At 37.4% G+C, this 14,895-nt stretch overlaps 1 protein-coding gene across 4 annotated transcripts in view; it reads right to left on the minus strand.

Annotated features, from left to right (window-relative positions):
* OLFM3 (olfactomedin 3) overlaps window positions 1-14,895 on the minus strand; it is a 203,140-nt gene that overhangs the window by 25,983 nt on the left and 162,262 nt on the right. For all 4 annotated transcript variants that reach the window (XM_082686513.1, XM_082686514.1, XM_082686512.1 and 1 more), the window contains 2 exons: window positions 11,916-12,071; window positions 6,601-6,820 (listed from right to left, as the gene is read on the minus strand). In XM_082686513.1, coding sequence (XP_082542639.1) covers window positions 6,601-6,820; window positions 11,916-12,071 — 376 coding nt within the window. The remainder of the gene's footprint in view (window positions 1-6,600; window positions 6,821-11,915; window positions 12,072-14,895) is intronic.

Genomic DNA, 14,895 nt, shown 5'->3' on the forward strand with positions numbered 1-14,895 from the left:
CAATGTGATACAACACATCAATAAAAGAAAGAACAAGAACCATATGATACTTTCAATAGATGCTGAAAAAGCATTTGACAAAGTACAGCATCCCTTCCTGATCAAAACTCTTCAAAGTGTAGGGATAGAGGGCACATACCTCAATATCATCAAAACCATCTATGAAAAACCCACCGCAAATATCATTCTCAATGGAGAAAAACTGAAAGCTTTTCCACTAAGGTCAGGAACACGGCAGGGATGTCCATTATCACCACTGCTATTCAACATAGTACTAGAGGTCCTAGCCTCAGCAATCAGACAACAAAAGGAAATTAAAGGCATCCAAATCGTCAAAGAAGAAGTCAAATTATCACTCTTCGCAGATGATATGATACTATATGTGGAAAACCCAAAAGACTCCACTCCAAAACTGCTAGAACTTATACAGGAATTCAGTAAAGTGTCAGGATATAAAATCAATGCACAGAAATCAGTTGCATTTCTCTACACCAACAGCAAGACAGAAGAAAGAGATATTAAGGAGTCAATCCCATTTACAATTGCATCCAAAACCATAAGATACCTAGGAATAAACCTAACCAAAGAGACACAGAATCTATACTCAGAAAACTATAAAGTACTCATGAAAGAAATTGAGGAAGACACAAAGAAATGGAAAAATGTTCCATGCTCCTGGATTGGAAGAATAAATATTGTGAAAATGTCTATGCTACCTAAAGCAATCTACACATTTAATGCAATTCCTATCAAAGTACCATCCATCTTTTTCAAAGAAATGGAACAAATAATGCTAAAATTTATATGGAACCAGAAAAGACCTCGAATAGCCAAAGGGATATTGAAAAAGAAAGCCAACGTTGGTGGCATCACAATTCTGGACTTCAAGCTCTATTACAAAGCTGTCATCATCAAGACAGCATGGTACTGGCACAAAAACAGACACATAGATCAATGGAACAGAATAGAGAGCCCAGAAATAGACCCTCAAATCTATGGTCAACTCATCTTCGACAAAGCAGGAAAGAATGTCCAATGGAAAAAAGACAGCCTCTTCAATAAATGGTGCTGGGAATATTGGACAGCCACATGCAGAAAAATGAAATTGGACCATTTCCTTACACCACACACAAAAATAGACTCAAAATGGATGAAGGACCTCAATGTGCGAAAGGAATCCATCAAAATCCTTGAGGAGAACACAGGCAGCAACCTCTTCGACCTCTGCCGCAGCAACATCTTCCTAGGAACAACGCAAAAGGCAAGGGAAGCAAGGGAAAAAATGAACTATTGGGATTTCATCAAGATCAAAAGCTTTTGCACAGCAAAGGAAACAGTTAACAAAATCAAAAGACAACTGACAGAATGGGAGAAGATATTTGCAAACGACATATCAGATAAAGGACTAGTGTCCAGAATCTATAAAGAACTTAGCAAACTCAACACCCAAAGAACAAATAATCCAATCAAGAAATGGGCAGAGGACATGAACAGACATTTCTGCAAAGAAGACATCCAGATGGCCAACAGACACATGAAAAAGTGCTCCATATCACTCGGCATCAGGGAAATACAAATCAAAACCACAATGAGATATCACCTCACACCAGTCAGAATGGCTAAAATCAACAAGTCAGGAAATGACAGATGCTGGCGAGGATGTGGAGAAAGGGGAACCCTCCTACACTGTTGGTGGGAATGCAAGCTGGTGCAGCCACTCTGGAAAACAGCATGGAGGCTCCTCAGAATGTTGAAAATAGAACTGCCCTATGACCCAGCAATTGCACTATTGGGTATTTACCCTAAAGATACAAATGTAGTGATCCAAAGGGGCACATGCACCCGAATGTTTATAGCAGCAATGTCCACAATAGCCAAACTATGGAAAGAACCTAGATGTCCATCCACAGATGAATGGATCAAGAAGATGTGGTATATATACACAATGGAATACTATGCAGCCATCAAAAGAAATGAAATCTTGCCATTTGCGACAACATGGATGGAACTAGAGCGTATCATGCTTAGCGAAATAAGTCAAGCAGAGAAAGACAACTATCATATGATCTCCCTGATATGAGGAAGTGGTGATGCAACATGGAGGCTTAAGTGGGTAGGAGAAGAATAAATGAAACAAGATGGGATTGGGAGGGAGACAAACCATAAGTGACTCTTAATCTCACAAAACAAACTGAGGGTTGCTGGGGGGAGGGGGTTTGGGAGAAGGGGGTGGGATTATGGACATTGGGGAGGGTATGTGCTTTGGTGAGTGCTGTGAAGTGTGTAAACCTGGTGATTCACAGACCTGTACCCCTGGGGATAAAAATATATGTTTATAAAAAAAAAAAAAAAAAGAAAGGACCAATACCCAACTTCTGTAGCAACATGGACGGGACTGGAAGAGATTATTATGCTGAGTGAAATAAGTCAAGCAGAGAGAGTCAATTATCATATGGTTTCACTTATTTGTGGAGCATAACAAATAGCATGGAGGACATGGGGAGTTAGAGAGGAGAAGGGAGTTGGGGGAAATTGGAAGGGGAGGTGAACCATGAGAGACTATGGACTCTGAAAAACAATCTGAGGGTTTTGAAGGGGTGGGGGGTGGGAGGTTGGGGTACTAGGTGGTGGGTATTATAAAGGGCACGAATTGCATGGAGCACTGGGTGTGGTGAAAAATAATGAATACTGTTATGCTGAAAATAAAAAATAAATTTAATAAAAAAAAAAAAAGCATGAAAAAAAAAAAATAAAGTTCCAGAAATATAAATACAAAGTAGTATTAGATTATTAACTTAAGGCACCGCTCCCAATCATGTGTTTGTGTTTTCCTCTGCAAATACATGTTTCAGATACTTCCTTTCAAATTGGAGTAATTTTTTAAAAAGGATGATATGAAGATTCCTTTATTTATTTTTTTTTTTCAGGGACCATGGAACTTCATACTTCGTGGCATTAGGGCTGTCTGTCTCTACTTGGACAGGTGCTCTACATTGTAATTAATGGTAGTGATCCTGCTTATAAATACTTTCTCTGCTTAGGAGACTCTCAGTAAGTCGTTCTGATTGTTCTGTAGATCTGCTGTGATAGAGAAAAGTACCCGGCTCTTGGGACAAACAGCATAAATGAGTTAAGTCATTGTGGCACTAGCCTCTCTACTCTGTAAGTAGAGACCTCAGAGCTACTAATAATCTAGGAAAGAGATTATAACATGTCTGAGTTATTTCTAATCTCTTGTAAGGTCATATCAATTAACTCAAATAGCAACCATCTCATTAAATAAGAAAGTTGAATACTATTTTATTGCTGTTAGACATTTGCATTAGTGGCAAGGTTTTGTTTTTGATTAGTAAAGATAAAATTAAATATTAACTAGTTAATGTAGTTAATTTGAAAGTTATATTCTTTCAAACTTTGTTGTTCCTGAAGGCAAATTAGTAAAAAGAGCCTTTGATGTTAAAAAAATATATGTATTGTGGATCACTGTCCTAAGGCCTCAGGGCATCATGGAACATTATCCATGGTTCAGTAAGAAGGAATAGAATGAATTTGTGTCCACTTCCCCTTTGTCCCAGATATCATTTTCAATATTGAAGTAGGCTGTGTGTGGGAGAGTTCTATGCGGACTGAACAAAAAACCAAAAGAGATTGTGAAAGAGCTGAAAGGAGTGTAGCTTTCATTTCCAAATGGCGACATTATTTCTAGCTGAGTCAACTCAGAGATAATATGTGTTAGAAGTGAAATTCATTTCTAAAGTTAAGCAAATTCCAAGAATTTTCCATGCCAGTCCCTCAAAAACCTGACTGGCACACTCTAAGTTCCAAGGTATTTACTAGCTAGAACGACTCTTTTGCCTGTCCATTCTTTTGGAGAGTGTAGTTGTACTTAGCAAATTTATCTGGTCTCAGTGTACAAAGTTTAGGCTTGGGTTTATTGTGAGTTGCTTGGAATGACTGAATATATTGATTTTCAGAATCTGGAGTGATTCATCTGTAACAAACAGACCTCTTCTAAAGTAAGTCAGAGTCCTACACAGACCAATCTTATGCACTGTCATTTACAGAAAATCTGTAATCAAATGTTTTATGAGCTACTAAAAATGCATCTGGATTTTTTTTGTAAGCCCAAAGTAATTTAGATAGTGAGGGCACTCAATTCTTGGACTGAGATTTTCTTATCTGGTTTGGTGGAGACATCATCTGGCAAGCTATGTAATTAATATGTACATTACACTAAAGGCATTTTTTGATTTAAAAATAAAATAGAACTCACTTATGTCAGTAATATTTTACCTACTGGATATTAGCAATAAACTTCATAACATTAATTACAAAAGAATAGCATGTAAAGAGGTATTTAAGTGTTATATCAGTTAAATAATTCCTCCTTTACTTACAGTCCCATGCCATGTGACTGAAATATGTGGCTTAGAGAGTTTTTTTTCTTTTTTCCAAATAAGTCTTGAAATAGCTGTTGTTTACTTTGTTGAAAGTGTGAAGTTGTTACCATCTGGCTCCTTATAGAATTAATTTATTTGGCAAATATTTATTAACTTTTCTTTGTCAGACAGTTTTCCAGTCATTGAGGGAATACAAGTTTTAAAGGGAGTGTCACAGATATTGTTTTTGTTCTGATGGAAAAAAATCTAGAAGGCAGCTATCCAGTTACACATGTAGTGGTAATGAAGCATGAAAAGTCCAGTCATGAGACTGGACTTTTGTTCCGTGGGTTAAGTCTCTGCCTTCGGGCTCAGGTCATGATCTCAGGGTCCTGGGATCAAGCCCCGCGTTGGGCTCTCTCTTCAGCAGGAAGCCTGCTTCCTCCTCTCTCTCTGCCTGCTTCTCTGCCTACTTCTTGTGATCTCTGTCAAATAAATAAATAAAATCTTAAAAAAAAAAAAAAGAAAAGTCCAGTCATTGGTGAAATATCAGGGTTTGGGTGAAATATCATGGTGAAATAGCAGCCAGCTGGGATACAGTATACATAAGGAGCTTAATGAAGGATTCTAGCCAAGACATGATATTTAAACTGAGAACTGAAGGATAGATGGGAATTTGTCTCATGAGGCCAGTGAACATGTGTTGACACAGAAAGAATAAACAGGAAAGAGCATTTCAGGAGAAGGGACAAGCATCTCAACACTGCTCTGTGATGAGAAAGTGTGGAACACACATGACTCGGGTGTAGCATGTGAGGGGAGGAGTGGCAGGACCTGAGGGGAGAAGTAGGGTCGCATATGGAGGGCCTCATAAGTTGTGGGCTATATGCTAGGATTTTCAGCAGCGCAGATTAATTTCAGATTTATGCTTCAGATAAATGCCTTTGGCCATAATGTGCGCAATGGGTGAAAAGTGCAAGAATAGGAGTCGTGGAATCTACTGGAGTCATGATTGTTAGAAGAAGAGTTATAGGTGAAAAGGTGTGGGCCTTGACTGATGAGGAATAAGGAACTGGGGATGCCTGTATAAGCATTTGGCTTTAGGGTTTATGTTAATTGCCTTCTGAGTAATTATGTCAGAATCTCTAGGAAATCCTGGATTGACTTCAGTGGAGCCTCTGATCTGGTGATTCCCCAAATTATTTTGACTGGTACTAAATATAATGTTTTGTACATTCACTCTCTTTTTTAAAATTTGGATTGCATTTGTAGAATAATCCTTAAAGTACGCATCAGCCATCTAAATATTAAGTGTTTATATCTTTTGCCTGAAGAAGTTGTCTTTACTAGAAATGATCTTTTCCAACTTCTTTTTCTCTCTTTTTAGTTTATTTTCTATTCCAGATAAGTGTTTCTTTCCATTGAGGGAACACTTTTCTATAGTATTTCCCTGACCTCCCTGACATGTCCCTTCATGTCAACAACTGAAATACTGTTCCTAAATGATCTAACTATGCCTCCCCATTCAATCTGTGACCATGTATTTACTTTGCATTAAATTACAGCCTAGTGCCATGATGATTTCAGTTGAGTAATTAACCCATGGATGAAGTGAAGGAGTTTGGAAACTTAGACCGGGTTGAACCACACATTTCAGGACTCAGGAACTGGAGTCCATATCCCATGTCATACGCTTGACCCCTTGCAGAGTAGCGAATCTATATTTGAATAGGTGCCTCCTTTTAATTTCTTGTGTGGATCAGAACTGCTAGCTAATGATAATTCTCTATAGTAGAGGAATTGTTTCTGTCCAATTTAATTACTGCTATTTCATATTTGGTCCTAAGGTAACTACATTTTTCCCAGCCTCTAACTTTCTCTACTAATAAAAATGCCTCGTCTCCCTTTTAGCTAAGTAATGATTGACCATCCCATATTATTGGTCTGTAGTAACGTATTGCCATTATTGTAGCCAATAGAATTGTCCATATTATTTCAAGCCACCAAATGGTAACAGGGTGCTGTGAAAATTAGGCAGCCGTTAATCAAATAGCACTGATTACACAGGTGTGCTTAAGGCGTTAAGGAATACTTACACTGAGAAAGCAGACATTGGTTTCTCTATAATTAGATATTCATGCCTGTCTGCAAAATGTAAGAATGCAGTTTTCACTGAAACCGCTAAAAACACAACTTAAATAAATGAAATTGTTCTACTTACTCAGCTTTTTCATGCAGTCACGAAGCCTGGTTTCCAGGCTGAGAACCCTTTGATGCAGTTCTTCATAGTCATAGGCACCGATTTCCTCCTGAATCCCAGTGAGGACGGCAGACAGATTCCGGATCTCCTCTTTGAACTGGGTGATTAACTTGGCATCTGTTTTGTATTGTTCCAACACCGGGATCAAGGGCAGGAGTTCATCCATCTTCTCTTTCAACTCCTGCGAAAAAGCGGCCAGTTGTTCCGGAGAGTCATTTAAATAGATCAAGCAGTATCAATATGATACTTAAAGCAGATTATTAAAACAGATCCAAAATTCCTTTTTTTTAAATTAAAAGAAAAATTTTATTGATGTGTAATCAGGATATAACATTATATTAGTTTCAGGTTTACAGCTTATTGATTCAACATTTGTATATCAAAATTCTTATTGATTTTTGGTTGAAACTAGGTGCTTTGTGAGAATATAAGTGGCTACATGATCATTAGTAATAAATCCATTTATCGCAATACAAGAACCTCTCTTTAAATGGTTATGTGCTTTTTTTTTTCTTTAAAATTTTACTTATTTATTCATGGAGGCAGAGACAGAGGGAGAAGCAGGCTCCCTGCTCTACAGGAAGCCCAATGTGGGGCTTGATCCCAGAACCCTGGGATCAAGACCTGAGCCGAAGGCAGTCGCTTTACCAACTGAGCTACCCAGGTGCCCCCGTGCTTTTCTATAGAACAAATTGATCCTTATCATCATTATAAAAACTTCTTATGATAGCAATTAATGGTTAATGTATTATTTTACCTTCTGGTAGCATTTTATAAAGTGAACAATACATTTTTTAAGAAATATAATCAGGATCTATCTTCTAATTATGAATTACTAGAAATAGGTCAAATGTCCTCTATCTGTGAACTCTAATTACTTACTAATTATCTATGTTATGGGACTACTTACCAGAAGAATTTTGGATCCGGAACAGCCTTTCTGTAACACTCCGAATTGTTACAACTATGGCTTTCTACCACTCTGTCCCTGTTCCAGTGCACTTAGATATTCCTTCATTCTTTTTAACATTCACCTTAGCACAATGTCATTAGGAAGGTAAGTTCGGCAAGCATCATAAATCATGCAAAGCTCCTCAAAGCTCGAAGAAATGCATGTTGCTGTTTACCATTTTGAATTATTACCCACATTCTGACTCCATTTGCCTTTGCATAGATAATCCAGAGCTCTTTAAGTGAGGCAGAATTGCTCACCCATGTAGTGAATTAACTCTTTCAACTCTTTCAAGGACCAAGGTGCTCACAGTTCACGTAACAAAGGAACTAGTTGTATAGGGTCATTTGAAAATTTTTAAAAAAATTTTTTTTAAATTTTTACTTATTATTTTTAAAGATTTTATTTATTTATTTGACAGACAGAGCTCACAAGTCTCCCTGCAGAGCAGAGAGCCTGATGTGGGGCTCGATCCCAGAACCCTGGGATCACAACCTCTGCCTAAGCAGAGGCTTAACCCACTGAGCCATCCAGGTGCTCTAGGTCATTTAAAACTTAAAGCTGATTTTCATCTGGAGAACAAGAACCGTGTTTTGCCAACCCAGTGTCTCTGATTTCTAGCATCATGGGACTGAGCCTCACCTGCAGTTTCACTTTCAATTTCTAGGTATGTCATCTGTCTTCTTTTCCTTTAATTTGGTGCTAGTGGTCAGTGGAAATTTCAAAGGTGTGAGTCAGTTGTGAGTTTTTTTTAACAGATGATCTCATTTGTGGAAAGAGCTGTCACTGTTATGATCATTTGAGAATAATCCATAGGTACTGTCAGAAACAATGCTGTACACTAATTTAAGGAGCTGAAAATTGCATTTTAAAATTACATTTGGAAGATGTTATTACTATAAATGCATTAAAATAGCAGGAGTTCGCATTGCTGCCCTGATTTATGGGCTTATGTTTCTTGTGGGGAAATTTTCACTTACTCTGTAAGCTCAGAATTTTTCGATTTAGTCTGTATGTCCATGTTGAGTGGGAGGGGACTGTCTTCATAATGAGAAAGATTCATAAGTATCACAGTGAAAAGGTAGAATTGCATAACTTTACTCATTTTGGTGGCTCATTTGGAAATACACTTATTAGTTTAAGCATCTTATGGCATCCCGAAAGGAAGACACAATTGCTTCATTATATTTTAATAAGAAGAGTTCTATTGGTAGCATTTGCTGCATATTATACAGTTACAATGAAGAGTTTTATGTTACATTATGGGAATACTGAAAAGAGAGCAATTCAGTGTCACAATTTTGGGAACTTTTTTTCCCCTGAACTTAAAAAAAAAAAAAGCTAATTGTGTTTCAGGATATTTTCAAAAATTCATAATTTGATTATTGGTAATCACTTTTGAAACTTGTAACACTAGTCAGAGAGCAATGGAAATTTCGGCCAATATACATATGAAATACTTAAAAGGTTAAAGTAGAATAGCACAGATCTGTACTTACTAATTTCTTCTAGAATTTCACTGTCTACTATGTCACTCTTACAGCCAACGTTGTAGCTAGACTCTCTTGCCCAACCATGATCTTTCCTATAAGAATGATAGTTTTGGGGCACCTGGGTGGCTCAGTGGGTTAAACCCTCTGCCTTGGGCTCGGGTCATGATCCCAGGGTCCTGGGATCGAGCCCTGCAACGGGCTCTCAGCTCAGCGGGAAGCCTGCTTCCCTTCCTCTCTCTCTGCCTGCCTCTCTGCCTACTTGTGATCTCTATCTATCAAATAATTAAATAAATAAATAAATAAAATTAAAAAAAAATTTTTAAAAAAGAATGATAGTTTCAAGTATGTTAACTAAAATAAGATTTTCATATTAGTCAGATTTTCTTCCAATTTAAAAGTATTCTCTGATGTAAACTTACTTTTGGAATGTTCCAGTTCTTTGTCTTAAATATAGCACCCCAGCCCCTAGGTGCTGAGTCACCATCTGACTCATGCTCAGACTCAGTGAATACATAAATTCAACAAACATATTTAGCATGTAATTATTATTCTTAAGTTTCAGAAAGCTATTATCTACTTGGGAGAGGCAGTATAGAACTGGTATTAGCTGGCTGACCTCTACAGCTGGATATTGCTGTTCTGAGGCATATTAGGTATTTCATGCTGAACAAATTGTATCAGTTTCTTCATCTCAAGGACGGAGATAAATATGGTGCCTACTTTATAGTATTGTTGAGAGGATTAAATTAGGTAATATATATTTAAAGTTGTCAGAACTATGTGCTGAGTATGTATAATTCTTCAGAAAATTATCATTGCTGTTTGGATTTTTACATACAACTGAAGTATCCACTTGGATTATGTGAACTACTAATCAATCTAAATCATGACGCCCTATGGTGCTGCCTGAAAATTAACTCTTCTTATTGGTAGCCTGGCTGCTGCTAGGCAAACTTCTAGAAAAGGAAAATTATTTTCTTGTGTTTCTCTCAGCGTTGAATCTCTTTGTTTCTGATCATCTCCCAAGAGTTCCCACAGATGGACATGCTTCCTCGTGTCCCCAGCCCTGCCAGGCCTGGCACCCTCTAACTCTCCCTTGGCATCACAGAGTTCTGGACTGCCCACCTGAGCTTGAATAATTTTCACTGTGCGCCAGACACCCTGAGCACCTCTCCTTCTGTCCTCCTTCCTTTTTGGGAATGCTCCCCCTGTGCTGTCGGTGCCAGCTTCCATCTCCTACCTTGTTGATGACCTCAGCATACGGCTTATGGTACTCCTCTATGGCCTGTACCCTAACCCTGAACCTTGCAAATGTTCTCGTCTTCTTGAAGTCCTCTGGGATTTTGGTTGTGTGTGTGTGTGTGTGTGTGTGTGTGTATGTTGTGGGGACTAGTCCAAAACGGCTTTCCTGAAAATGGCCAAATCTTGTAACTCTTTCCCTGATCTGCTCTGAATAAAATTAAACAACCTTACTCTTTCCTTTGTGCTCTTCAGTAATGTTTGTGCTTTTATTTACCATCAATTTTTACCTGCCTGTTTTAGTCGTCTTTCATAGAAGAGAGGTCATTACATATCCAGTAGCGGGCCCCGCTTGCACACAGTACATGCTCAATAAATGTTGGTTAACATGAACTCATGTCCTCCTCAGCCTTATATTTTTTGTAGGTTATCACTCCCCTATAAATTCTCTATTCATCCAGTTCACTCATTCTCTCATTTCCTGTAATATTTACGTTTATTATATCTTTTAAGCCTTACTTTAATGTGTTCTAATTTCTTAACTTCCTGGCTTTAATTTTCTCTTCCACTCAAACTTCAGGATTCATTCCTTCAGCCTCATCTCCTATCAATACCCTCAACTTTCTTACCCTGTCTTCCTTCTGTTGTACCTTTCTGGTAAAACTTTAAAACTGGTTCAGTGTAAAAACTGTTTTCTATACCAACCTACTCAGACTCCTGAGCACCACTGAAGAAAATGACAAAACCATGGAAATTTTTGCCAGATCAAAGTGTGCTATGTGGAGATCCTGTCACATGTCCCCGACCAGCTCTGTGCCCATCACGGTTATGCGTGAAAAGCACTTCTGATGCTTAAATTCAGGCCCTTTCTCTTACTGTCAGCAGTGAATTTCACTAAAAAAGGGAAAGAAGAAAGAAACTATTATGCTTATTAAACCACAGTATGTTTTATAAACTACATGCTATCCCTTTAGAGGCTGATGATTTCTTTTCAATAGAGGCTCATATGGTGTTATCATAGTCAGATTTTTAAAAATATGGCACTGTCATACATAGGTACTTAAACGTCCACATAGCATGCTTAAAAGCACTATTTCTACATTTTCAGTGTTTTTGGAGAATTGCCAAAAACAACCTGAAGTCTAAGAAAAGACTTTGTATCAAATTATGAAACATCCTTTTTTTTATTCTTGTATGCTATGATTAATGGTATTATTGCCTCTTTTAATAACAAATATTCTCTATATGTCTTCTCAAATTAGTAGGGCGTAAAGTCATCAGAAGGAGCTTTGATAAATTTACTTATTAATTCTCCTTGATTTTCCCCTTGTCTTAGATATTGAATTGCCTGTAAATACATCTAGAAACTCCACCAAGCTCTAGGAGGATTAGGCTCTTTTTATAGCAAGTCTGCTATGCATTCCTACCAGCTAACGGTCAGTTTCATTGGAGAGATGATTGATGTCCCCAGAGAGTCTTTAACCTTGCTCGTATGGGCCAATGCATAGTTATTTCTAGCTGATTGCCATTCTGACTGTCCATTACACTCAGTGTCTGATTTGGATTGACGAGATTGCAGAAGTCAAACCTACTTGAAAATGCTTGGTCATTAGTGTCTTCCGATCATCTTCAATCTGCCGAAACTTGGCCTTCAGCCCTTTCATTTGGGTTTCCATTTTTAGAACATATTGGAAATCTCTCTGAGTTCTCAAGTTTAAGACTTCAATAGACTGGGACATGTTCTGAACCTGTTAAAAAAGAACATTGGCTATACGTAATTGTCTGTGTACAGAAATATGTGATCACTACTGAACTAGCAAAAATGACATTAACATAAAGAACTGCCAAATGCCAAATCCTTATTTGCATGCCCACACAATATGTTTTCAAAAGAACAATGATAAACATTCAAAAAATTCAGCAAGGGAAAATTAAACCTAAGTGGGAAATAAGAAAACTGACATTTACCATTAGAGATAAATAAATTGAATTTAATAAATCAGAAAAGTAAATTTTAAAAACAGAAATTTCATTCCAGGACTTTGTAAGCTCATGATGCCCCAAGCTGTTAAATGTTAAAATGAGTTGTTTCTGTAAGTGCTAACTCTGAGTTCTTTAAGATCGGTATGTTTAGCAATTGTGGATAGTAGTGACATGTCCGATAGAGCTAGAATGCATTCATCCTAGTACAATCACTTCAACATCTTGAGTTCTCCCAGGGGTGAGATTGAATTGACCAAGATGCATGGTGGCAATGCTGGGACACCCACAGACTTGGAGAGCGTAGGGTTTAAGAGACCTGGAAAATGGCAGCTGTATTAAGTGCTTGGTAGGTAGATAATACACCGATTAAGCTGCTGGTACCTACTTCGGTTCGTTGGGCCTCAGGCTATGTAGAGGTAGGAAATGGGTGACTTATAAAACTTCTAGAAACAAGGTAAGAAAGGCTGGGGTACCAAAAATCTAAAAAAAGAAAGAAAGTGAAAATGTCTAATAGTTGGTGAGCTACTAAGTGAATTGGGGAATGGAGTACAAATATACTTTTTTAAAGGGTAAACTAAGTTTCTGTACTTTGGTACTCAAAGTATTGTCTACAGAGCAACAAGTTTGACATCACTTGGGAGCCTGTTAGAACTGCAGACTTCTGGGGCCTGGCCCAGAACTATTGAGTCAGAATCTGCATTTTATCAGAATCCCTCAGTGATCCCTGTGTTTATTAAATTTTGCTCAACATGGAGGAATTTCCATGAAAAAAGCAAGTAAGAAGAGCAAATGTAACAGCCTTTATATAATTTGATCTTTTATTCTAAATCAAATTCTTTGTGTGTGTGTCTCACACATAAACACATAAAAGAAAATGGGGCATATGGTGCATATGGGGCATAAGGGTAAATCATGGTGGAGAGAGGTATGTAAGGATTAGAAGAATACATACTGGGTTGTTAGTTTTTTGGTAGGAAGTGAGACGTGAGTGAGAAGAGAAGTAACGGATATTATAGAAAGGAGTCCCTGCTAAATAGAATATATGTAAATCTGCATAGAATTATACGTTTTATTTGCATGAAATGAATATGTGAAAACACCAAAAAAACATTGTGGTGGAATTCCAGGTGAATTTTAATTTGTTTCATACATTTTTATGCATTATTCTTTTTATTTTTAAATAAACATGTATTATTTATGTTTCAGTAACAAGTTATTTTCATTGCAACAATTGTGAGTTACAAATGAGGAAAGAGTAATTTATTAAATTTTTGTCATCATGTATGTCACAAAGCTCAGTGGACCAGCTAGCTATAAAGAGCCTATTGTTGGTACATTCCTCAGAACTGGAGCATTCTAAAATGGCAGTGAATTTTGCTGCCTTGGGTTGCCTATTCTTTCTACTTATTAAAGAGGATTATATTTTCCTGTTTTTTTTTTTTCCTGCTGTTTCATCCATAGTCCTGCCTTTTATGAATGCTATCTTTTCGGGATATATTACAGTCTAGCTTATATTAAAACTAATTGTGTATTTTGTGTGTTGGGTAGGAGAACAGAAGCGACTGCCCTTGTGTGAACTCCATGATGTTCAAAGCTGCATCTTATTCAAATCTTTTATTTCCAAGACCTTACACAGAACAAAGCTGCATCTTATTCAGATCTTTTATTTCCAAGACCTTACACAGAACCAGGCACAGAGTGATTGCTCAATAAATATCTATTAGGTAAAATTATCTTAGACTTCCAATTGTAGTAATAGGTAATTAGTATTTTAATATTTTAAGGAAAATTCCCTTTTTCTGTTACTGTTACACTATAGCATTACATCATTCCCAAATATTTCTTAATTTACTATCATTCCTACTTAGGCAGCTACATTTTTATTTTTTAATGAAAAATAGTGAAGCACAAAATTACCGAGACAACACTGAAAGATGGAGATGGTGACTGCAACTTGAATAAATTTAATGCTCTCAAAATAATTTTCAGCTTTGTTAAGTTTAAGCATAAATAAAGAAAAACCACTGGTATTAAAGAAGCTATCTACACATTTGAATACAGCATTTGTCTCCGAAGATAACCATCATTGGCCTGACCAATATTTTCCTAGGAATTCCATATATGTAGTCAGTCTGTACAGTTAAAAAATGATAGGCAAGGGCGCCTGGGTGGCTCAGTGGGTTAAGCCACTGCCTTCGGCTCAGGTCATGATCTCAGGGTCCTGGGATCGAGCCCCGCATCGGGCTTTCTGCTCAGCAGGGAGCCTGCTTCCTCCTCTCTCTATCTCTGCCTGCCTCTCTGCCTACTTGTGATCTCTCTCTGTCAAATAAATAAATAAAATCTTTAAAAAAAAATGATAGGCAAATAAGGTATTCTGGATACAGTTAAAATAGCCTCTCTCTCTCTCTATCTCTCTCTCTCTCTCTCTCTTTTTTTTTTTTTTTGCCTCTGACTAACCCTATGGAGTTAATTTTCAACTTTATTTGTGCTGTGAAAAATGGTGCTGAGAGTTTTTGCTGAGACTTGATTGTGACCATCTATAACGTAGAAATACACATAATTATAGGAGCTACCTTTGGGGTAATGGAT

Source organism: Mustela nivalis (assembly GCF_964662115.1).
Source record: "Mustela nivalis genome assembly, chromosome: 10".
NCBI lineage: Eukaryota > Metazoa > Chordata > Mammalia > Carnivora > Mustelidae > Mustela > Mustela nivalis.